This window comes from Anopheles darlingi, chromosome 2 (assembly GCF_943734745.1).
Source record: "Anopheles darlingi chromosome 2, idAnoDarlMG_H_01, whole genome shotgun sequence".
Taxonomy (NCBI): Eukaryota; Metazoa; Arthropoda; class Insecta; order Diptera; family Culicidae; genus Anopheles; species Anopheles darlingi.
The window spans coordinates 75,116,057-75,140,056 of record NC_064874.1 but is presented as its reverse complement, the minus strand read 5'-3'; the positions used below and the strand labels follow the sequence as shown (position 1 = coordinate 75,140,056).

Below are 24,000 nucleotides of genomic sequence, written 5' to 3'. Positions count from 1 at the left end.
AAAAAAAAATAGAAAAAAGCGCACCGATCTAAAGTCCGGCAAAACGGTGCTAAATAGAAACACAGAGGAGAACTGTTCATTCCTGGAGCTCGATGAAGTCGAAGAAAAGTTCGAAAACGGGGAATTGGAGAAAAACGCTCCGATGAGAAGTTTGAGAAGAAACGAACGAAAATAGCAAAATGGGCAACGGGAACGGGAAGACACCGAGACCGAGCACAAATTGTTCTAACGAGATTTTAATTGAATTTGGAAACTTGCTGGAATGTTGCTTCCGTGGAAGGTGGTGGAGGGTGATCAGAGAAGAGAAGGCAACATCACAAGCGGCCATGGTAGCGGTATACAGTGGCGGCAGTGGCAGGGGTTGCCATCAATTTTTGGCAACAGCGTGCGGAGCGGACATGCATACTGCTGCTTCATCTTCTCGAGCGTTTTCCACATTGCACGTCCCTGCGTCTGCGGCAAAGTTGGCAAACGGAAGATGCAACGGAAAAGTCGCTGGAAGGGAAAATGAAACCGTCAAGCAAAAAAAATGAGCGCATCTTGAGTTCAGCGCCACAGCGTGGCCACTTTGGCATTTGGCAGCGCAGTCGGAGGAAAATTACTTGATTCCCCTTCATTAGAACGCTGGTTGAGGCTTAATTATGCTTTTCCGTGGTGGAGTAGAAGCATACCTTTGATGCATTTCACCAGCACCAGATAAAAGGTGGCGCAATGGCCGCAGTCGTAGCCGTTAACGAACGCGCGAATGAGGCGAACACACACACTCTTACTGTGTGGTGCTCGAAAAATGAATGCCTCGCGTGGCTTTCCCCGGTCGTAAAAGCTTCCAACGATTATCGCGAGCTTTACATCGGGAGGGCATTAAACAGCCTTTCATCTCGATTAGCGCGCGCGCGTGCTATTGACGCCGTCCATGCCATGAGCAATCACACCAATTTCCCAAGCACCAATTTCCCGTTTGTCGCATTTCCCAGTCATACACGTTCTAGGCTAGCCATTTTTGGAGGGCCGGACGTTTTTTCCTCCAGAATCACGTGTCCTAATGATGGTGCGTACTTGAAGCGTAAGATACGGTTATGATTATGGGGGCGGATAACGGAAAGAAAGATGAAACTCTCTCTCGCTTCCACCAACCCGGTGTGCGTTTCCCTTGGCAACGAGCCCAAAACCAATTCTTAAGCAAATTAAAACATAAATCGCTTGACTGCCCAGCTAATCCGTGGGTTGCGGCATGCCCACGACCATTGCTTATGTACGTCATCGTCCTCACCATGGAACAAACAACGTGCCTCGTCTTTGCCAGTTGCCAGCGCCCGTGTAATAGTAGCACCCACAAAACCCACACCAGATTTCCAGGCCAGCAACCGAAACAGCCAGCATCAAAACAGCACCCCTCTTGCCGGTCGAGACAAGACGATTGCAATTCGGAATTGATTTGCCGATCATTTCGGTCTCTGCTCTGCTCTTCGCTTTATTTCCATGTTTTCCTCCCTCCTGCCCTGTTGTTTACTCAATTCCAAGTCTTTTCTGGTCCTTGCTCTGGGCCCTCCCCCGGGGTTGCCGGGGCGGTTCGCGAGGGCAGGATTAAACCATTCTGCTCGTCGTGCCCGTCGGATCGGACGACTGTCGGTTGTGATTGCGCTTCATTTGCGTGATTGCCGATGAACGCAATTTGATAATGAAGGAAGGACACATACAGTCTGTGGTGAGCAGGACGCTGGTGGTGGTAACAGGCAACCGAAGCAAGGGAAGACACACCACAAGATGCCCTGGTAATACGATGGATTGATTTGATAAGAAACAGCTGCTGCTGCCCACTGTTGTGTCCTCGGAGAACGGAGGACTATTTTGCTTGCGGTTTGTTTCTGGTCTCATCTCACCACCATTTTTGTTTCAGGCAATCTTCGTTCGTTCTGCGGGTGACCAATGCGTGAATCCGAATCCATTGCGCAAAAGATACTAAATCGGCCATGACATTCGTACTTCGGTTTGCTCGGTCATGCCGAGTCTTGGGATGCAAAGATGCGAAGAGAGAGAGAGAGAAGAAAACTAAACCGAACCGAAGTTCGTCCTTGATATCGAATTAATGGCACCACAGTCGTAGCCTCGCCGGAAGGCCGGATGACCGGAACCGGTTGAGCTGGTCGCATAAAACGGTGTCGTTCGTACCGTGTCCCTCCCCCCATTGTCTCGTTTGTCGTCTGTCTTTGTGTTTGTTTGTTTGTTTGTGCGCCGGCTCAAATAAAGGAGACCGACCAAAACCCGGACACGGTCGAGTGAGTAAAGGATGTCGTAAAGTTCACCGTTACTGGCCAAACTCGTCGACAACGCGGTTGATTCGGAGTTGGCGGCGGTTGCAGTGCAGTTTTGAGAAGAAATGGAACCAATCTGCCTCTCTCTTTCACTCTCTGTACAATGTTGAGGAGATGTCATTCGATGCAATTCAAACGCTGATGCTGCAGCATCGGAAAGGGGAGTGTCGGGAATTCAATTTCATCCAGCCCAACATAATTGAATTCTCAAATCACCTGCATCAATCGTTGGGACCGCTCGGTCGGTCGATATGCAGAAATATTTTTCCACCCAGAACGTCGCACAGTTTGTGATGGAAGACCGACCGACCGTCGGAACCACTAATGCACTTCGGGTAAAGCCCTTTCGTCCCGGTGCTTTTGACGTTGTGCCACTTTAGTGACATCGCGCGTTGAAGGGCCCGCTGATCGCGCAGTCGCCGGATGGTGCCGGTGGTGATGAAATTTCCTGCCGCTTCATCTGGTGCACCGACGGATGTCAAAGGCACATTCAAGCCAGAACCGCTCCAGTGGCACTCGCCACGGTACCCACGCTGACAATCATATTCGTTCTCCCCAAAGCAGTTGGTGTGTGTTATAAGAGAGAGAAAAAAAAAACATGTTTGGATGAAAGTATAAAGCGCTTCGTGGGCGCATATTTGTGATGCATGAAATTCAATTCGTTAACGGCGTTGACGTGCCATCAGCGCACTTTTGAAGTTTCAACGAAGCGGATCCCAAACCCGCCCAAAATGGCAGTTCGTTACAGGACTAATACAGTCCCTCGCCGCGCTCAAAGCATATGTTGAATATGGTTTTTTGTATGTAAAATCGAATCGCACACCCAGTACTCCCAGGTTGAAATCGTATTAAATGGACGTTGAAATGTGTGGTAGCAACAAAAATGAGGAAACAGTTCCTTGTCCTGGGTGACAGGCGTGGTTTGCAAAAGGTTGCGAGGTTGAATAAGGAACCTTAACCGCAGGCCAGCCAAACGCACGCAAAGTACACCATTTCATTCTCCACTTCATGTATTTCTCGAGCAACTCGCCTTCCCACGACGTCCCAATAACGAAGAAAATGACGAAACCTTTCCAAAACCTTCCAGGAACGCATTGAGGCACCTGCTCGCCCGTTCGCGTGGATCCATTTTCCGGGAAAATCGGCTAACCACGGGTACTGCCGCATGTGCCCGGGGGGGGATTTAGATTCCGACCGGGTTCCGATTTCCACGGCATCAGCATCCCGTTTGCAGCTGGCAACATAAATATGCGAACACAGATGTTTCGGAGTAGCCACGCGATTGACATGAACGGATTAAACTTTACGGTGCACACCAGCTTGAAGTTGAGCTAGGTTTGGGCGGGTTCTCGATCGAATCGCCATGATGTTGTTCGAAAAACGCTCGAAAAACGAAACGGCTGTAAATGGGAATTGGTATCTGAGAGTACCTGTTGATACCAACGTTATTCTCGAGCTGTTGAACACTAAACCAGTTGGTTGATGGTAAATGTGCTGTAAAGAAATCTTATCGAGAAAAGGTTATCGTTTAACAGAAATTGATGTCGGTAGTAAGTTGTTAGTAAAGTTAGCACGAATGGGAAAGGGACTCACTTTGGACTACTCTAACATGGAAAGCCACCAACCAGACCAGCATCGTGAGCACGACTGGTAGCGAAAGCATGTTAGCATGTTGAACCACCATGGCCATGGCACTAAAACCGAACTCTCGTAGTTCGAAGTAGTTCTAAACCACATCGTCACACACACCCGGGAACCAGTTTTGTGCGAGTTTCCGCTGGAGCAAACGATGGCCACATCAAGTGCCGGCACCACAGTAATGTTAATGGCGAATTGTGACGGACAACATGGATACAAGCTGCTGGCGATGGGATTAGTGTCGAATGAAGGACGATGGTCCGGGCGACATCCAAGCGAGCTCGAAATCGGAATTGCAAAAAACCATCAGCACCCCCCCAACCCAGAACTACAACCAACACCAAGACCAAGACCACCACCATCACCAGTTAGCCAGCATTAGGTGAAACAGAAACACAACCTGCATGATCGGACGATCCGTGACGGTTTGCTCCTCGTCCTGCGTCGTCTCGTAAACCTGCTGCGAAAAGGTGGGCGGCATATCGTTCACATCCTTTACGTGGATCTCAATGATCGTTTCGTTCTCGTTCAGACTATCGGAGGCAACCAGCGTCAGATGGTACTGATGAGGACGGACGGTACCGAGATTGAAGTGAGCGAGCGAGATCGAGAGAGAGAAGAATGAACCAAAAACGAAAAGAAAAGAAAGAACGAAAATGGGTAAAGATAGGGCGATTGAGGGCGAAAAGCGGCTACAACCGGTGGGCTTGCAATTAGCTAAAGCGTTCCATTACACGTGACAAGGACCAGCTCCTTGTGCTCGTATGTCCTGCTACCTTCTGTTGACCGAATGAGAATTCCGGTACCGAAATCGGTGGACGAAGGCCGGAAAGCAGAAACCACAGAACCGAGGGGACCGCGATGCGAATCCGTCCGTTTCAATCGATTCACCGCCCCCGGGGGTAGACCGTCGTATACATTATTCAACAGGTGTGCTAAGCCCTTCCTGCTCTGCCCAGGAAAACGCTCGGAAAACTCAAGTGTTTGAGGTTTGAGGCGGGAAAACCGGCACCGAGATGGCCATGGATGGACCGTCTGACCGTCCGTCAAGCGGTGGCAGCAATCGATCGCATCGATGTCCGGGATTGCGCAATATTTATGATTACTTGCCGTGTGATTTGCGGTCCCGAACCCCCAAACCATTTCCACATGGAGGGAGGAGGGGTTTCCGGTGAAACCTCACTCAAACCCGGGGGGGGCCATTGACGGATCCCGATTCGACCCCGGAAGTTGGGTTCATAAATTGCCATCAACGGTCGGCCACCATCATGAGCCCCAGGAACAGGGATTTAGTCGGTGTTCCAGGATCGACATTCCAGGACGCGTGACGAGGAGCGGAAGGGCTTGATGTGGTTTTTCCCGGGGTACCGCCGCCAATCCGGCGGCGTCGCGGTTTCCACGCCCCCGGCGAGAGTTATTGGGAATAAATGAATTATCAATTTCACTTCGAGCGCCATTTTACATTCGGCCACGGTTGTGGTTTTTCGGGTGGCCAACGCCGGCGAAGCACACGCATAACAACCGCCCGCGTATCTCCAGGGCCGTAAAATGGTGCGCGGCGATGCTGCAAATTAGGTGATAAAATTTAATCAGTTGTAAATCGGATTGCTAAACATTAGCCCAGGGCTCGGCGGCCACTGCCTGCTAATCAGATTGCGCTCCCGGTATTAGCTATTCATGTTCCACCGGTACCGCGGTGTGTAAAGCGTTCGCTCATATTTATGCTTCATTAAAATGCATATTTTGAAGCGGTGACGGCGGTGAAGGCGGTAATTATCGTGCCAAAAATATGGTTGCGCCGCCGCCGTCGCGGTGATGGAACGATCGGTGTGAAATATCGCTTCTGCATAATGGAATCGACACCGCATAAAGGTATCGAGGAGGTGCGAGATGCATGCCATTAGTTGGGCATTACTTTTTGGGGTAAAATGTATATAAATGAGTGCATAATTGGAGCTGTAAAACCTGGAAAATGAGCGAATGATGAAATCTGTTCGATTGGGGCGATAACACGATCGGGAACTACTTGGGTTTACTGGAAATGGAACGGTGGATTCTACAGAAGCAGAAAAGTTTCGTTATCGCAACGAAAAACAATGGCTACGTTTTTGTACAGCGACCATCGCTGATTTTGACAGTTCGAACGAACAAAGTATGCATTGAGCAACTTTTGCGCGTTTCGCTGAAAAAAAATTGAGCGAAGCTAAGCTATTTCCACACACTCTAATCTTTTTTTATGTATGGAAGTTTCGTTACTGTATGTCAAATGCGTTATCACAACGAAACTTTTCTGCTTGTGTTCGAACACCTGAAGAGCGGATACACTACCTAGATGGCATGCAAGTAATAGGATTCGCAGGCAGGCGAGGATGTCCAAATGTAATGTCCAAAACACACACAAACACACGCGAAAGAGGAACGCAAAGAGAAGGGGGGGGGGACAAAAAAACCAAAACAAGTGAAACTAATGTCGTATCCTTCAGTGCAAATGAATTTTCAAAGCAAAGGAGATTCGCAAGGACCTGCAGGACACGCTTCGGTAGGTTGCGGTCGTCCTCCTCGGTGATCTGGGTGCGGTAAGTGGGCCGCTCGAACACGGGCGGATTATCGTTCACGTCCTTCACGTGGATCACGACGGTCGTGTAGTTCTCCTTCAGGTTATCCGATGCTGCGAGACGAAGCTCATACTGCGATCACAACCATCGACGACGTCGCCAGCGTGCAAGCAGCGTGTAAGAAGAGGTATTAAGCGAAAGAAAGAGAGAGAGAGTAGCTGGGGATTAGTGTTATGGACATGGAAGAAGGGCAGCCGGCAGCCGGATGGATGATGGATTTTTCCGGATTCGAACTCCAAGCCGCAATGAGGTCGCTAAGTCTTCTCGATGGGGATGCTGGCACGCTCGCGCTCCCCGTGGTGGTTCCCGGGGTCAATCGCTGCACTATCGAGCACCGCACGCTCGGTGGTCTCTCGGATGTTTTGCTGCTTCCTGGAGTGTTTTAACCTGATTGAAAACCATTTGCCATCTCTCTGCCGGACTTCAATCGGACTTTTTTTTTCCGCCGGGGGTCGAACATCGAGCAAACATAACTTTATCGCCAGTAAAACGCCAAAAGTGGACTCGTGTGTGTGTATGATGTATGACCCTCGACGCCACCGTTACCGCATCGTTCCGGTCACATCGAACTGGATCATCCGTGAGCTACTGGCGATAGGATTTTGGGTTTTTCTCTTACTCTTTTTTTTGTTGTTGTTTTTTTCTGATCACTGCAAACGCGTAGCGCCCATATTTGCCGCTTTAAATGTTGCATAAATTTCGATCGTCATCGATTCCATTAATCACTCCCCGGGTGGGGCGGAGAGGCCCGATGCAACACCATCCATCGATCGGTTGGTAAAACGATCGGAAAAATTATATCCCTTATCCGGGAGAACACCCGGATTATACATTTATTCCGGCAGGCCCATTACTCTTCTGGCCAGACGACGACGACGACGGCGACGTCGAATGCGTGTTCCGGCACCCGGAAGGCACGTAAAAATAATAAATCCCGCTGTTCTGCTGCGTCGTGTGTGCCAGTGTGTCAGTGTGGCTATGCTATGGTATATCCTCACACCGTTGCTGCTGGTGCTGGTGTGGCCCCCGGGGGCTAGCATAAAAATGCACTCTATATTCCACCGACGGAACCGACGACCAACGGAGTTCACGTGTTGTTATCGTGCAGTTGTTGTAGGCTGTGTGTGTGTGTGTGATACCGGTACACGCTACACACAAGCACACGATCCTTCCAGAACCGTACTCACGGAACAACACACGGAACAAACGACGGAACGGAATCGCCGGCCAGGCAAAGAACAATCCGACGACGACGAACGGATCGCCAGAAGCGGCGAGCAAACGTTGTCAGCAAACAACTTGCACACGAAGCGCTTTGCGCGCTGCGTAATAGGGGACAATAAAATATCGAATAAAAATAATTTTATGCCAGGGAGTTGTGGCTTTTCTTCCTGTTTTTCCCCCACCCTTCGCTGTCTCCCCAAAAAGGACTCGTACTCCACGTCGTCGTTGTTGAGTCGGTTCCCTTTATCGCATCACCTGGTGGAAAGCTGATGAAACAACACTTGAACGTCGTGTCGACCCCGTTCACTCCCAAGGGCATCGTAGGGCGGTGTTTCTCGTCGCTCGAAAGGTGAGACGAGCGGATGAAGCGTTTTATTGGCGTACTTACCCGCTTTCTCGTCTCGTAATCGAGGGCGCCAGCGACGTAGATAGCGCCCGTCATGTTTTTCACGGCAAACGCACCACCTATGTTACCGCTCGTGATCTCATATCGAATACGCGACGCTAGAGGAAGAAAAAGAAAAAAAGAAAAGGAAAAGAAAACGGTTAGAACGGTAAGAACGGTGTCAGAACGGAGGAAAATGGCGTAAAGATGATCTCGTTTATCTGCCGCTTAGGGTCCATCGCGCCTCGTGGCGTGGCGTGGCGTGGCGTATCGTTCAATCTGTGCCAACCGACCGGTGTGTTCACCACCTTCACCAAGCCGGCCCGTGGGAACGTTAAGGATGTGATTGTTGCCCCCTTCATTCCTTCGTTTCACCCCTTCATGTATCACACACTGTCGTCGACGACGACGACTATGAAGACGACGACAGATGACAACGAATTTGTTTGCTTACGTCAGCACATACGGTGCTCTGTGTGTGTGTGCTCTGTGACGACTGTGATTGCCACCATCTTCACCAGAAACATCTTCAACGGGACTTGGATGGGTTGGACGAGCGCTTTACTGTTCGCCCCCCCGTGCTGTACGTGGGATCCGAATTTTCTCACGCAACACATAAAAGGAAAAAGTTAAAAATGTTACGCAAAAAGAGTTTGAAGCGAGGTTGTGGCCAAGGGAGAAGGGGGCCCTGGGTGTCGCGTATCCTTTTGTGCATTAGCATACACTTCATCATCGCCACGGTTGAAATTTGGAAGGCCAGAAGCAAATATCAAAGCCCCGTTTGCCGTGCCGTGGGTGTAGATGGTTTCCGATTGAAGTCGTTGGTTCGTCTCGGTAAAGCGCTTCAGAGTGTCAGTACTAGAAGAAGTTGAACATCAAAAACGGGTCCTGGTTCTTCGCGATTCCAATTGCTGATACGATTTGACAAAGTGGATCGTCGTCGTCAAGAGCGAAGCTGCTGTTGCATTTCTTCTCGCGATACCTCGATAAAGACTCAGGGGAAAAAAGGCAGCAGAATACGAATCGTATTTGAGAGGAGAAATTGAAACGCAAATGTTGTTTGGTAGCATTTAAACTTGTTCTGAAAATGCAACTTCAGTCCGGTAGAATCGGATCAGCACAGAAAAGGAAACAATACGCACGCAGAACGGTGGAAGAGAAAATGTTCCCCAAAAAAAAAACGGGACCCATTTTCACCGCGATGATAATAACTGTCAACCGATAATGTTTCACGATGGCAACCGCTAGGCGCCGAGTGTGTGTGTGTGTGTGTGTGTGTCTGGTTCCTATTTTTAATTATTCGATTCCCTTTTTACCCTCCGGCCAGGATCCACAGAAACATCGTGTGTATGTGAGTGTGCTTTTTTGTGATAATTGGGTAAATAAATACTACCGGTGTTGTTATTGCATGCTGGCACGAAACTGAAACTGGGGATCTGGCATCCACAAAGGAATGCACTACTGGTGAAGCAACAAAGTCACCATTGCACCAGTGCACTCTGGTAGGGGGACTGTTTATGTGGCAACTGTTATCGGTGCACCGTGTGTACTGATAACGCGCGAAAACCAATTGCGTAGATAATAACAGCAGCAGCAGCGATGCAAATTATGAAAGGCAATAGTATGCGAACTGGTTCCAGTTAAGAGAGCGAAAAAAAAACAAGTAAAACTGCTTTGCTCCCGGCGTAAATATAGGAAACGAAGTGAACTCAAACGAAACGAAAAAAAAAAACACCATTACTGAGTGCGCTTAAAGCATCGCGCATTTTCCCGCTTTTCCCGTTACAGGAAAATATGCATCCAATTTGCGGTAAAAAGCTGTAAGCCCGGTGCCGGAGCAGTCGGTGCCCTGGGCCAGCGTGACATGAATCCGCGATTCCGCGAAGTGGCACCACGCGGTGTGCCAACTGGTGGATGCTGAAAGACAATCAACGCCAATTTATGATCATCGCGACAAACCACGGGCCGGTAGAGACCGTTGGTTGGTTCGTTTCGTCAGCCTTTTGCCGCAACGCTGTACGCTACGGTTAGGCTCGGCTGATGGCCATTCACTCCTGGTGCCGGATGGTACGGTACCCTGTACGGTACGTAATGGTCGCCGACTCGGATGATGGCGCGATGGTCGTGACCACACCACACGTTAGCACCGCGAATTAGAATCGCGACGACCCGCGACCGGAACGGACGGACGGAGAAGGATTGCAAAATAAATTATTGTTGACATTTATGTTTTCACCGAAAGCTCATCCCCCGGACGACGACGACGACGAACTGGACGAACTGGACCACTCGGAATGCGCGGAATGCGGTCAACCGAGAGCGGTGGCGAGTAGTGCAGCAAACAATAGACTGACAAATGCTGCCACGCACGCCACTGTTTGCGGTGCGTGAAACGTATTAGCCACTGCCCGGATACTGTAGACCAACCGACAAAACCGTTGCTTTCCTTTTGCTCGGATGCATGGCAAAAAAGCGCTCCAAACCGAACGGGAACGGTGAAAGGCACATCCATTTTTCCGACTACCACGATCCGTGCTTTCGGTAAACGAGAGGGAAACCCCCCCCCCCCCCTTTTGGAATGCACATCCACCCTGTACGATGATCGAGCGATTGGAGCAGGATGCGATCGAATCTATTTAAATGAACCATTCTTTAGACGACGAAGAAAGCGTTCAGCAGGACGCGTTGGCGTGCCTGTGTGCATACACGCAAGGAAATTAATATCTGTTAGTCGCTTATCGATTTATCGTGATGCCCGGGACAGCATCATTCGCCTCCCCGCTCCATAAATCAACTCCCATCACCGGTGCGCACCAGAGCGTCCCCAGCGTCCTTTCATTCATCTTCATTTCACGCATTCATAGTTTCTCATCATTCCCCAAAGGGGCGGGGTGGCGACCATGCGTCATTATTCACAATTAGAGCGAGCGGGTTTGAAGTGCAAAGCAGATTGTGGGCCCCGTAACCGGAAAAGGGAGGAGATGCCGTGGAGATTCCGCTTTTCTCGTTAACGTCGATTGATCGCCGGAAACTTTGAGGCGATTTCCCCGGGAACCGGTAACCCGGAGCAGCAACAACAAAAAAAAACCCACTAATGGACGCTACTGGACGCTCTGAAGTCCAGAGAGGGCGGCAGCCACAGTTTGTTTACAGTTTTCGAGTTTCGAGGATAATTTTCCACTCGATTGACCCGGGTCCGAGAGAAGTGGAATCACCGCATCAGTGAGCACACCGCGTAGGAAAAACAAAAACATGATATCGAACGCCACGCGGTAAGATGTCATGCCCGGGCGAGAGAGGTCCGTGTTTTTGGAAACCGAAACACGGCCCACCGACGATCCGGCGACGACGACGCTCCAATCAGGCGCACCAGGAAGCGGCCATTCCAGGGCCTGTCCTTCATCGCCAAAGCTCTCCGACAATTTGTTCGAACTCGAAATTAAACTCGTTCATCATTCAACCGGCACACCACCACCACCAGCACCAGCGAAACCGGCATGGCATGTCGACCGGAACATGGTCTTAGTCCATCTGTGAAGCAGTTCTTCCGGTCTTCCTCCTTTCCTCTCTGCCCTCTCTGCCATCAACCTGCTCTGGTGATGTGTTTCGATTCCGAGGTTTTCCGAGAACGTTCGTCTTCTCGTCGAAAGTTCGAAAATAAAATAAGAAAAAGAAGAAAATGGCAAACCAAAAACCACCTCAACACCGACCGGCAGCGGTCGGAAATGCTTCACGGCAAAGTGGAAGAGGAAGGCCCAGGCAGGCAGGGAACCAGTTGGACCGAAATTTACTGTGCGCTCCGGAAAAGGCAATGACAAACCGGGTTTGATAGTTCGCGGAGAAAACCATCACCATCACGAGGAGGAGGTCAAAGCGGGGCGGTGACGTGGTGCTATGAAAGAGCGACTCACGCTCGCGCTGCTCCGTTGCGATCGTTACACATCGTTCCGGCGGCATACATCGGAACCGATGGGGCCGTTGTTCGTGTTCCGCGTCGTTCGTGTTGTTTCATTTCGAACGATTTATTTCCTCAGCAGCAGCAGCAGCAGCAGCAGCAGCAGCAGCAGCAGCATGAAAGGCCACACAAGCGCCTGAGGGCTGTGTCGAGGAAATATTTGCCCCGAAAAGTCAGCCCGAGAGCCACGGAGGCCACAAAAGTCACCGGAGGGATCACTGGAGGGAAATAAGCCGGAAACCAAGAAAGGTCCATCATGTGCGGAGCTGCAGCAGCAGCAACATGAGCATGAGTGGAGTGCACACGAAGCAATAAAAATGGTGGGAAAAAAAGCGAACGCAAAGCGAACTACCAGAACAGAAACTACTCTCTTTTGGAGTTGGCCGTAAATAAGCGACGTCGACGGCGTGTGGCACACTCGTTCGGGGAGCAGGATGTTTTTCGCTCGGAAATAAATAAAATAGTTTCCGAGTTTTCCGAGGGTTTGCCTCGTGTGACCTTTCCTCCGGCAGCACTGTAGCCAGGGGAAGCAGCAACATTCTCTCGCGACAGTCAAAAGTTGTTGTAAACAAGCTCGTTCCGGTTAATTTAATAAGGCAATTAAAGAAACAAATTGAGCTGCTAGCGTCCGGCTCAGCGATGTTTTGTGGTGGATTGTTTTTTTTTTTTTTTTTGGAGAGGAACAAATCGACAAGGACAGATTGTTCGGATACTTGCTCTTCTGTTTTTCCCCTTTCCTGTTTGGAAACACTAACAGCATCTGCTGTCGGTGTTCACCGAAGGGGCGACGAGAGAAATGGAGATCTTTAGAAGGTTGGTTCTTTGTTCCAATCCTGGGGTCGATTTGTATCGCTCTTTAAAACATAAAACCGATGCCGACCGAACGTGTTCCACTGGCATAACAACATTATAATTGATTTGAAATGAATGTTATCGTACCGAATGACAAATTGCAATTTGTAGCCCCGCAATTAGTCGGCACTCCTTCACCAGGGATTGCCTTTATTTGGCTTTTTCATTCGGGGTGCAAGGCATCAACAAGTCCCTCTCTCACTTGCTTCAACGTGCAGACATCAACGTGCACCGTATTCTTCTCCGGTACTTCCGAGTGTAGAGCGTTTCGATGGGGGTTTTTGGGAAGAAATTCATAAAATATAAACCCCGGCATGTCACGTGTCACCTGGTAAACCGGTTCCGTTCCGTTTGCTTCTCGTTCAAAAGGAACCGGCTCCAGTGGCTTTGCGGGGGACTAACCGGGATAGCGAGGATGTTCCATGTTTTATCTACCATTAGCCCGCTCAAGGACTTGACGGTTCTAGCACAAAGCCCGTTCTCCGTTCACCGCAAAAAACTTCCCCCTCTCTCTCTGCCGGTTGCTGCTACTTGAGACGATGATCCGTAGCATCGGGCATTCATTAAGGCATCACCGCACCATGACGAGGTACACAAACATACGGAACGAGTTGTCGTCGTCGTCGACGGGTGGTTTTTGCGCGAAAACTCTGAAAACTGCACCACGTTTGCCTGCCTCTGTCTTTTTTTTTTATGTTCAAATTTCCCGAATTTCCGCCGGCGCCTCCGAAAGTTCAAAGGCGGAAAACGACGGTGGCACGACGCTCTCCCGTCCGGATGCTGGGAAGGTGCGTTAGTGTGATTTCTCGGATGGACGGGAAGGAAAAGGAGAAGGAGAGAAAGAGAGAAGGGGTGTTCGATCCTCCTCCCCCTTTTTTTCCCCTCTGCTACCCCTTTTTGCACGCCAGCAAAAGCATTCTGAGGAGCAAAGATGGAGATGGAATTGTTTGCCAGCACCGCAAAAACTGTCAGTGGAATGCCTGCACCTTGATCCTTCGTACTCCGTGGTGTGTGCCACCGTCGCACACACACACACACACACGCACACACACAAAACATCAACTTCTAGGATGAAAGCGAAAGAGTACGAGAAAGAGGGGAAAAGAAGGGTGGTTGGGCACAGGGTGGTGGCACCCTATTGGCAGGGTGATATTTTAATAAATTTAGAATGGCTGCCGTTATTAAAATTCATAAGCCGCCTGCGGGGGCCGCTTCTCGTGCCGCGCGGACACCGCTCGGAGTCGGGATGCATATCACAAAACCAAAAGGGTGAAAGCGAGGGAAAAAGGGAGAACAAGAACAAGTGTTTCCTCCACCCGAAAGCACACACACACACACACACGCATACACACGTACGCACGCACGTCCAACTTTAGACTGCCGAAAGCTGGCTGGCTGGCTTCTCCGAATTGTGGTTACGCCCCGGAAAGCATGTTGTGTTTGAATTCGAAAATAGCTCCAGTGCTTGGTCCTTGGCCATGTTGGAATACCGAGGCAGTGAGGTGAACCACCCAGCCAGAGAGGATATGTGTGTTTCCTGATGACCACCCGAGTGTGAGTGTGCCGACGGGTACATTGTAGCACTTGTTATTCATATCATTTGCGAGTGAAGGATCAAGTAAGGATCCGGGAACTTGGTTGGTTCGGAAATTGGATCGCTTCCGAGTAGTACAACTTCTCCGAATTAGTGTGTACCCGTACCGGGGGGTTCGGTTGATTAGTCCTTTTGTATATTTCCAAGCCTAGATGATAACTATTACACAGGAACACCGAGCGTTGAAATGAAAATGGGAGCTTCTTTTCTGTAATTCCTGTGGTCCCCGGGCTCTGTGCTCAGTGTTCCGTGAATGGCTAAGCCACCGGCACAAAAGTTGACAAAGAATATCTAACACCAGGACCATCATGTCGACATATTCCTAACATTCTTTCATTCATTTACCGGATAAAGAAGGAGTTGGAGTTTCGTTTCTAGCTCATCCTGGGAAAAATCCTACCGTTCCAGCCTTTTGAAAGGACTCGAGGTTGCAGACATTCTCTGGCGTATATATATATAGAGGATGGAACCTGCTTCTCCTTCCGCACCGGTAACCCGTCCCTCCGGACAAGGGCATGTTTATTGGAAAAGTTTACCGACTGACGGCTACTACTGCATATGCGTCCATTATCGAGCTGCGCTGCTGGTGCGTGCCATGCTGCAGATATGCTGCTATATGTCTGGACCTTCACGTTATGGGAGGGCATTATGGGCGCTGCCGGAGCCGGCGGCAATTTAAAGCGGAATTGACGCATCGCAATAACCAGAAACAGGAACACATAGCAACCGATTGGAGTGCGTCAATGTCCAACCATGCAACCATGAGCCAAACCTGCTGGCACTGCTCTGATCATCCTCCAGCGTGACGACAGCCCCTGCGGAACATCGGTGAAGGGCCCGCTGGAACACTGACCCCAAAGAAACCGTAAACCGATGCAGGGGCTGGCTGGTTTATGTTGCTGTCCAATCGAATTGGCCTCGGTCTATTTCCGGTCGGGGAACCTTCTGACCCCCGCTCGCGTTGTCACGGTCCTGATGGTAGCAGGTAGAGGTCGAACCGACCGATTGCACACGTACGTACGGTACACGACAGGACGCCCGCGGAGCCCAAAAACAGGACCCCGCTCCCCGCAAAAGACCAAACGAAAACATACACCAGACGGTACTCGGAACGTACTCCGTGGAATGGTTTCCGAAAGCCAGAAAACGTTCAACGCTGCACAGAGCTCTGGATTGGGGCATTGCATTGCCTGGGAATATGGTTTCGGTGGGGTAAAAAGGGGGACGGAAGGGCAGAACAACGGATGTACATGCTCGTCCATCGTCCTCACCCGGAACAAGGACTTCCCTCCTTCCCTTCCCCTTTCGCTGCTTTCGATGTCTACCAGCGAGATGTCGGAAGTTATTAAATATATTGCGAAACTTTTGCCGTCACTAATGGTGGACCCCCTTCTGCTTCTGCTTTTGCTCTCTCTCTCTCTTTCTCTTTTGCCTTCTCTTGTCCGACTTGTAGAGAACAGTATTTACGAAAGCCCAGCAACTGACACTATCAATTCGGCTGCGATATGCTACGAAAAACAGAAACAGAAGAACATTCATGCATCGGTGGCGCTCTGCTACTACTGCAGCGACACGTACCATCCACTGTCGCTGCCTACTATAGCTGCCTACTGTGCTCCAGTGATGCATGACCCATTACACACACACACACACATGCATACACAGACGTCCACTATATTGGTTTCGGTTTTTGGTCGGGAGCACATTTTTTATGTGTGTTTAACTTTGCCAAGAAATGGCCTCCAGCAATACGACAATCTTCTAGCTCGCTGCGGATGTAAAGTGCTCCCAAGTTGGCCAAGATCTTTATCAAATTATCGTTGCCTGCCAGATTGGTGCTAGGTGGAGGTGGAGGTAGTGCAAGTGCGGGTGATGCAAGTTTATTGCTTCCCACCGAGCCGTTGTCCATTTATCTCGAAGATTATCGCCTCCGGTGGGGGAGGTGATCAAATTTGGAAGCTCCGGAGCTGCGGAGCTGGTTGGGTTGATAAAAAAATAGAAGTCATTGACCAGAACAAACTGCTGACCAGCGTGTGGTCCAGGAATCATCATTTGTGGAGAAAATGATGCCGGCAAGCGCCGGAGGATACCCACAACTGTCCGGTATGTCATCTACATTGCAGCAATACCGCATAAACCACAAGAAGCTGTCAGTGGTTGGATCCCTGGGCTGGGGTTTGAGGGCAAAACTATTAGATTTCCTTCGAAAGCCAACAGTAGCTTCGATGCTTCAATGTTTGCGGCCAACAATCCATGTAAGGAGAAGGTCTACGACTGCTCCGGCTGTCGGGCTTCACAGGACGTGCTGTCCTGCATGTTCGTTTAAGCAATTGAGGCCGAGGTATAACAGCATATAACAGTGCGCGTGTTACTTACATTCATCGTGATCCTTGGCGGTGACGGTGAGTACGGTGTGCTGGATGTCCTCGTTCTCGTCGACCTCCGCCTCGTATAGCGCCTTATCGAAGTACGGTGGGTTGTCATTCTTGTCAGCAATACCAATACGAATAAACTTAGTAACTGTAGCGGTGTAGAAAGAGAGAGAGACAATAAAAAAACAAACAAATTAGATCGATGCGGTTCGATAACGCCAATATGGCGAGCATTGCCGAGCGGACATGCTGTCCACGTCACCACGAATGATTATTTATGTCGCGTGCTCGGGCGTGCTCGAGGGCGGCTCAAAACTGAAATGGAAAAAGGTGGCAGTTACAACGGATTTGTACGGGACAATCCGGTCCGTCCGGATCCGACATGATTTAATTATAAATACAAACAACATCGAGTGGAGTCCACCACTCGGTGCTGATCCACTGATAACCAGCCCCGGTTGGTAGTTAGTTATGATTAATGGCCATTTCCCAGACCACACACGCACGCACGATAGTGGATGAAATATAGAATTATTTTATTTTTATTTTCCCCGCTCCCTGTCCTCGATGTGCATTTTGTGTCCATCCGATTCGATGGAATCCGAACGATCACCGCCGCAAAGGACGTTCCCGTGTCCATAAATTACTGATTCTGTCCCGTACTTTGTAGTGCACGCCGGATTCGGGGCGCCGGATTGATTGACCGGATGCAGTACACGGTTGCCCATTGAGTGACACTTCATCTCGAGTGGCCGTTTAAGGGAATGATCCCTGATAATGTGGCGCTTGCAGCAAACGACCTCGTTGGGTTGCAGCTCCGGAGGCGTCGCCAGAACGCCAGTCGCCAGACGGCTTCGTTACGGAATGCAAACACGGGAAACTGCAAACGATGCGCATCGCGTTACGCGGGCAGCAACCGGCAACAGTATGTGAAGTATTTAATTTAGTTACCGGGAGGTTCCAAACCGAAAACCCGTAAAGCGCATCTGCATGCAATCCGTGGTGGACCTCCACCAGGATGGCCAGTGGAACCAGTGTCACAAAGACTCCTCTCATTACCATAATGACAGCCAGCCCTGCGGGATCGCTCCGGGATCGGTATGCAGTGGCCACTCGTAGACAGCATGACGGCGGACAGCGTTACGTTGGCACTGCTTCTCTTTCATTTTCTCGCTCTCTCTCTGTCGCTCACGGATCCGGACAGCATACGAGTTTTTGGCTTTTTCCTTCTTCCCGCACAAAACTATTTCATCCGCAGCCCAGAATTCGTTCTCCGCGACATTCCCGGGCGACCATCAGCGAAATGACACCAAAACCGTGGCTTTCCATCCTGCTCATCTCTCTCTCTCTCTCTCTCCTCTTTTTCTGCAACCGAATTGCATAACTTGGGCGGTTAATCCTCAACACATGATCCGCAGTGCCTCGGACACTCGCGGAACTCCCGGTGACGGCGGTGATGCGTTAAATTACATTCCATGGTAATTAGACGGCAACGAACACTACGTTGGCGATGGCAAGGATGCTGACGGTCGGTCGTCTGACCAACGAACCCAACCCAGGTCCAGAACCAGGTGGTGACGACGCTCGCTGCATAATTCTGTGTGCGCGGACGCGGGCGCGCGTGCCATTTGCGACCACCAGGGACGTCCAGGTCCAGGAGCAGGTTTTTAACGGCAAGTCTGGTTTAGGTTTGGGAATTTATTCCAAAGTTACCGGAGTCGTATAGTGGTTTCACAAGAGACTTATAGATCCTTAGAAGGATCCACAAATCTGCAAGTACAAGCTTTCTCGTGATTGTAATACGTACAGCAGTAGATGTACCGTACACCAGTTTGCCTACATTCCAAGAACCTTCGCAAGAAGGTGCGTGATATTTGATTGAAACATAATGCGGCCGATCAGTTCACTCGATCGACGATGTACGACGACGACGATGACGACGACGATGGTGCCGAAATTGAATGAAAAATTCCTCCCGATGTTTGTCCGCGCCATTGATTGGGTTGAGCACAATTCGGAAAAACCCCGGCGGTTCCCTTCCACCACCATCAGGCCCTCAAGAAGGTGCGCTGCGCCACGCACAAACACAATCGAACACGAAAGGGCTTTGGCAAAGCGGTGAGGTGCCATAAGGGCTTCTCTCCATTCATCGCATCGGAGCTTGAAATGGATTTTGGGGCGCAAACGAAGAGAGAGAGAGAGAGAGAGAGCGAGAGAAAAAGGAGGTAATCCGACGCCAAGGACGGACTCTTCAATCACTCACTCACTCACGCAACTCACAATTCCGCTGGAGTATAGGAGTAGCATCGTAGCGTAGTCCCAATTCGACACCGATACCGGGCTTCCTTACGTCAATGAGTCCGGAGGGTGGGGAGGCCTTTTGTGCCCTGTTGTAGCTTGTGTGTGTGTGTGTGTGTGTGCCGACTGCTGTACGACGCGTTTGATGAAAGACGATTGACAGATGGAGCGGGCACAGGGAATGGTATGTGTGGGAAAAAAATAAAAATCGAAAAAACGAAGAGGAAACGATGGAGAGGGTGGCATGGAGGACGATCGACAAACGGATGCGTGCAGCACCTCCAGGAAGGGTGTGTCTCGGTGTGTCTGTGTATGTGTGTGTGTTGATTGAAGAGTTTCCACGAAACGATCTTGGGCCTCGAGTGGGCCCGGTGTACCACACACATCAACAGCCTGCCTGACGGTTTTCCTCGAGCAACGCAACGTTCGCATCCCCTTCACCTGCCTTTTTGGACCCCAGCTTCTGCCTTTGGAAGCGCCTGGCCGGGCCGAGGAAAGGCGGCTAGAAAGTTGATTGGAAAGTTTGAAATTGAGATTGGAAGTGGAGGATACACAACACAAACGCGTGAAGGACGTGACCACGGCTGGAACCCGTACCTGTACCGTGTCGAAATCGAGTCCGGAGCATCGAATGGAATGCTGTTCTGTTGGTTCAGACGCTGAAGCAGACACACCTGGCGTCACACATCACGCCCAATACACGGACAGGTGCGCTTACACACACACGCACCCACACACGCGCGCATGCAGAGAAACATACCATCTTCTCTCCTCGAAGTTTATGTCGAGTAGTGTGGAGCAGCGGTTTGGAGAAAGCATAATCATGGTCGTAAACATGCGTGTAGCATCTGGACCGAGATGCCCATGCCACGTGCCGCTTGGCCAATGTATTGAATTTTTAGCGAAATGATTGTAATCCGGTTATTGCCGGTAATTTTGGTTCGCTCGTTCGCATACAGATGAGTGGCGCACCTGCGGCCTGTTCGATATCTTATCTGTGGTGTGCCGTTGTGTGTGTGTGTGTGTGTGTGTTGATGATAAAGCTGCAGCTGAGTTGCTGTTTGTTTGTTCGGAAATTGTGAGAGCAGCACGCCCGTGTACTGGGAACATTTATGTTTTTTTCTTCGGTGCAAGTAAATGGGAATCAATATCAATTTCTCTTTAGATCTTTGCACAACAGCAGCAGTAGCATCGGTAGCAGCGATGTTTGACCATGCGTAAGACAGATGACTAGCCCAGATTCTTTCCCGTCCGGTCTGACTGGTATGCTTTTGATCATTTTGAGCATACATTCCGCTGATCAAAGCAACATCACCGCTTGATTGGTGGATTTTGTTTCGACAGTACGACCGATTGGAGTTCCAAGCGAACGAAAAAAAAGCCAAAAGAATGCGGCCAGGATGTCGGGACGTCATTGGACGGGCTTCGCTGGCTCGGTGGTCATAATTCCTCGAACACTAAAACAGCCGCGTAGCGTCGGTGACACTTGGCGGCGCGCTCTGTCCGTTTGGAAGCAAAAAACAAAAAAAAACCCACCAATGGCTCCAGCTACTGAAGCTAGCGGCCCGCAACATTGAAGTAAATGGCGATTGGCAGCCCCAGCGCGTGGTTTGTTTTTTCCATTTTGGATTCGCATTCGTTTGGCCGGCCGGCTTCCGGTACCATCACCGCTGTTCTGTGTGTTCCTGGAGGAGCTTAAGGCCATCACCAGCCGATGGTCGAAGTAAAACATTCAGGCGCGCGCGTGTGTGTGTGTGTTCCTGGCGATGATGCTGAATGCTGATGCCACGCCAGCCACTAAATTGTGCCAACTGTATACATTTCACTAAACAATCGACCACCACCACCACCACCACCACTCGAGAGTTCGAAAGGCAAACCCACATAAAGCTGCCCACATGAAGGACGATAGCTGGCACACACACACACACACATACGCGCAGAGGTGGAGTGGACATAAAATACATCTCGTGCAGTAGTAGTGCACCGACAAAGCACAAATGGGAACCGGACCTGTAGTGGTGACCATCAATAGCAGTTATCGTACTGCCACAAGCTCTCCTTTAGGATTAGCTAGTATAAAAGAGAGGTGCATGTGTGTGTGTGTCAGTAAGCGGGGTGGAAATCAATGTTGCACCGGACCGACCCAGCGAACCGGAAACCGGAACCGAGCCGCCCACGGAAATGGGAATCCATCACAAACCGTCTTCCGTTGGTCCGAGTGCCGCCCCCCTGGTGTGCCAGGGTGTGTGTGTGTGCTTTGGGTGGTAACCTCGAACGGAACGGAGCCATTTCCGGTTGAGTATCCCGGGAACTCGATGGTGGTGGTGATGGTGGTGAGTGATTGTTAGCAAATAGTTGTTCCGGCTGTCACGAGCGGAACGGAGAGAGCACGGAACGGATCGTACCGACCAGGGAGAGAGTAGGTGTGAGTCCGATTTGCTTGAAATCCACCGAGAACCAGGACCGGGTGACCGATTGGACCCCGATGTAAAGCAAGCAGCCAGTAGAGCATATGAGGGAGCCACAATGTTTGATCTACGTTCGGGACGCTCCAAGCTACCTGATGTGCACAGCATACGCTGTGTGTCTGTGTGTGTGTGTGCATCATGGACTACAGTAGGCGACGACGACGAAGCTGATGCTGATGATGATGATGATGATAGAGAGTGAAATGGGCACTCTGAATGGGAGTTTAAAAGTGTTATTTACACAAACGAAAACCCTCCCCCTAGCCGGCTGGTTCAGCGCTCGCTGGCCAGCACCGGCATGCTGGTCGGGCCAGGAACATAGTTCCGGAGCTAAACGACTGCTGATGTTGCTGCTGTGGACGCACGGGAGCGCGTTAAGCGTTTCGAAACAACCGCTGCTGCTGTGGGTTGTGAGGCGTAAAGTTGGAAACCGAAGCTCACACGATTCTCGATTCAGCAAGGGGACATGCCATACCGTGGCATGTGCTTGGCTGTTACGTGCTGTGACGATTGGACCGAGACCATGGCCAACGTGTGAGCTAGTTACACACTAATCGTAGCTTGTTGGAAAGCGCTCAGCCAGGAGTGGCGCTCGGACAGTGTTGACCGATAGAAGCGGAGTGGTTTTGTTAGCAAAATAGTCTTTGCATTGGATAAAACGGGACTTTTCTGCTAGTGCCAGTGTGATATGGTTACTATGATGTTGTTTGTTCCTGTCTTGCTGACTGATTGAAAGTCTTTTGTTTACTCGTCTGACAAAAGCAAGCTACTTGTTTTTAGTCTAATAGCTATTAATTTATCAAGTAGACTGTGACCATGAAAAAGAAAACTATTTGCAACCACATAAAGAAAGGTTAGGAAAATGCTTCAAAAACAAAAACGAACAGTTTGTTTGCCACAAAATTCGAAAAACTCATGTGCATGGCGCCATCTTTTTGCTCCTTCCCAACGTGTGGTGATTATTTTCCGACACACACAACATACGACATGGCCGCAAACTTTACAACATGATCAACATATCCCCGCACCCGCTGTTTTTTTCATCTTCTTTCGTATTTTTTTTCGCGAAAACTTTGCAGCAAACATTACGCATTTGTGTTACGCATTACGCGATCATCCTGCGAATGTTTACCTGTATGTGTGTGTGTGTGTGCGTTGGAACACAATCTTAAAATTTCACTAAAGGCCGGGCAAATACATGCACACACATACACACACACGCGCGTGCACCCTTGGTACACGCGTTGGGAAAGTTTAATGTTTACGAGTGCGCAATACAATAACTCCCAGGTGCTTAATCCTTCCGTGGTCTGTTCCGCTTTCCTTTGGTATGATTTGCCCGCTCGAAGATGTGCTGCGTCTAATCTTATCGGCTCCAACCTTCCGACCACCCGCTCCCTTTTCCCTCTCGTTGATCCACAGTTTACGGAGATTCCTTTCCTCCCTCCTCCCCTCACGGTTTTCCGCGTATCACGTTAAAAGCAAACTTTTCATCGTTTTCAGAGGAAAACCCCTGCAGTTAATGTGCGTGTGTGTGTGTTGGCCACGAGGGAGTCGATACCAGCAGGAACACGAGCCTTCTTACGAGACAACCACGATACACATACACACACAGACGTACGATGGTGGATGGAAAATTAAATTTTTCGCCCAAAGTAATAGCCGAGCCTCCGTCTTCGCCGCCGCCGCCGCCGCCGCCATTGTCGCCTGCAAATCCTTTTACCACCCTACGGAGAGGGGGAAGGTGTGCTTTTCACATGGAAATTGATACCAACAAACACACACACACACACACATGGGCACATGTGGGCGTTTGAAGTCAGAAATATGAACGTCTCGCAGCACGTGACCACCACGGACGGCCGCCGAGATCCGAGTCGCATAAGAGGAGGACGCTTTATGCTGGAGCATAAATATTTACAATGTGCCAATGCCGCGCTCCCTTGACCGCTTCCTCATCCCCTTTTTTGTGGCGCGTGCGGTAAGGAGGAGATCCCTTGGTGAGCCCGGTCCCCCTGTCCCCCGAGACACCGGTCGTCTCTCGGCGCACGTGGAACACGCACGCATAAAACTTTAAGCAATCTGCATCGTTAGGGAAAGGTCGTCGTCGACAACGACGACGACGATGACGACGACGATGGAGCCGCCCGGAGCCACCAGTTAGCCGGAGGTCCTTTGCAGGTCCCCGGGCCTCTTGATGATATGCAAATGCTTCGACCCGCTGTGGTGTCATTTGAATTCCAAGCATAAAACGCACCATTCCGTGTGTTCGCGCGTGTGTGTG

General features: G+C 50.3%; 1 protein-coding gene across 9 annotated transcripts in view; it reads right to left on the bottom strand.

Annotated features, from left to right (window-relative positions):
* Positions 1-24,000, bottom strand: part of LOC125949611 (neural-cadherin) — a 180,868-nt gene that overhangs the window by 32,571 nt on the left and 124,297 nt on the right. For 5 of the 9 annotated variants that reach the window (XM_049676804.1, XM_049676805.1, XM_049676798.1 and 2 more), the window contains 3 exons: positions 16,952-17,095; positions 8,178-8,293; positions 6,473-6,637 (listed from right to left, as the gene is read on the bottom strand). In XM_049676804.1, the coding sequence (XP_049532761.1) occupies positions 6,473-6,637; positions 8,178-8,293; positions 16,952-17,095 (425 nt within the window). Of the gene's footprint in view, positions 1-4,350; positions 4,513-6,472; positions 6,638-8,177; positions 8,294-16,951; positions 17,096-24,000 lie in introns of all 9 variants that reach the window. The other 4 variants (XM_049676806.1, XM_049676807.1, XM_049676802.1 and 1 more) reach the window with 1 other exon arrangement.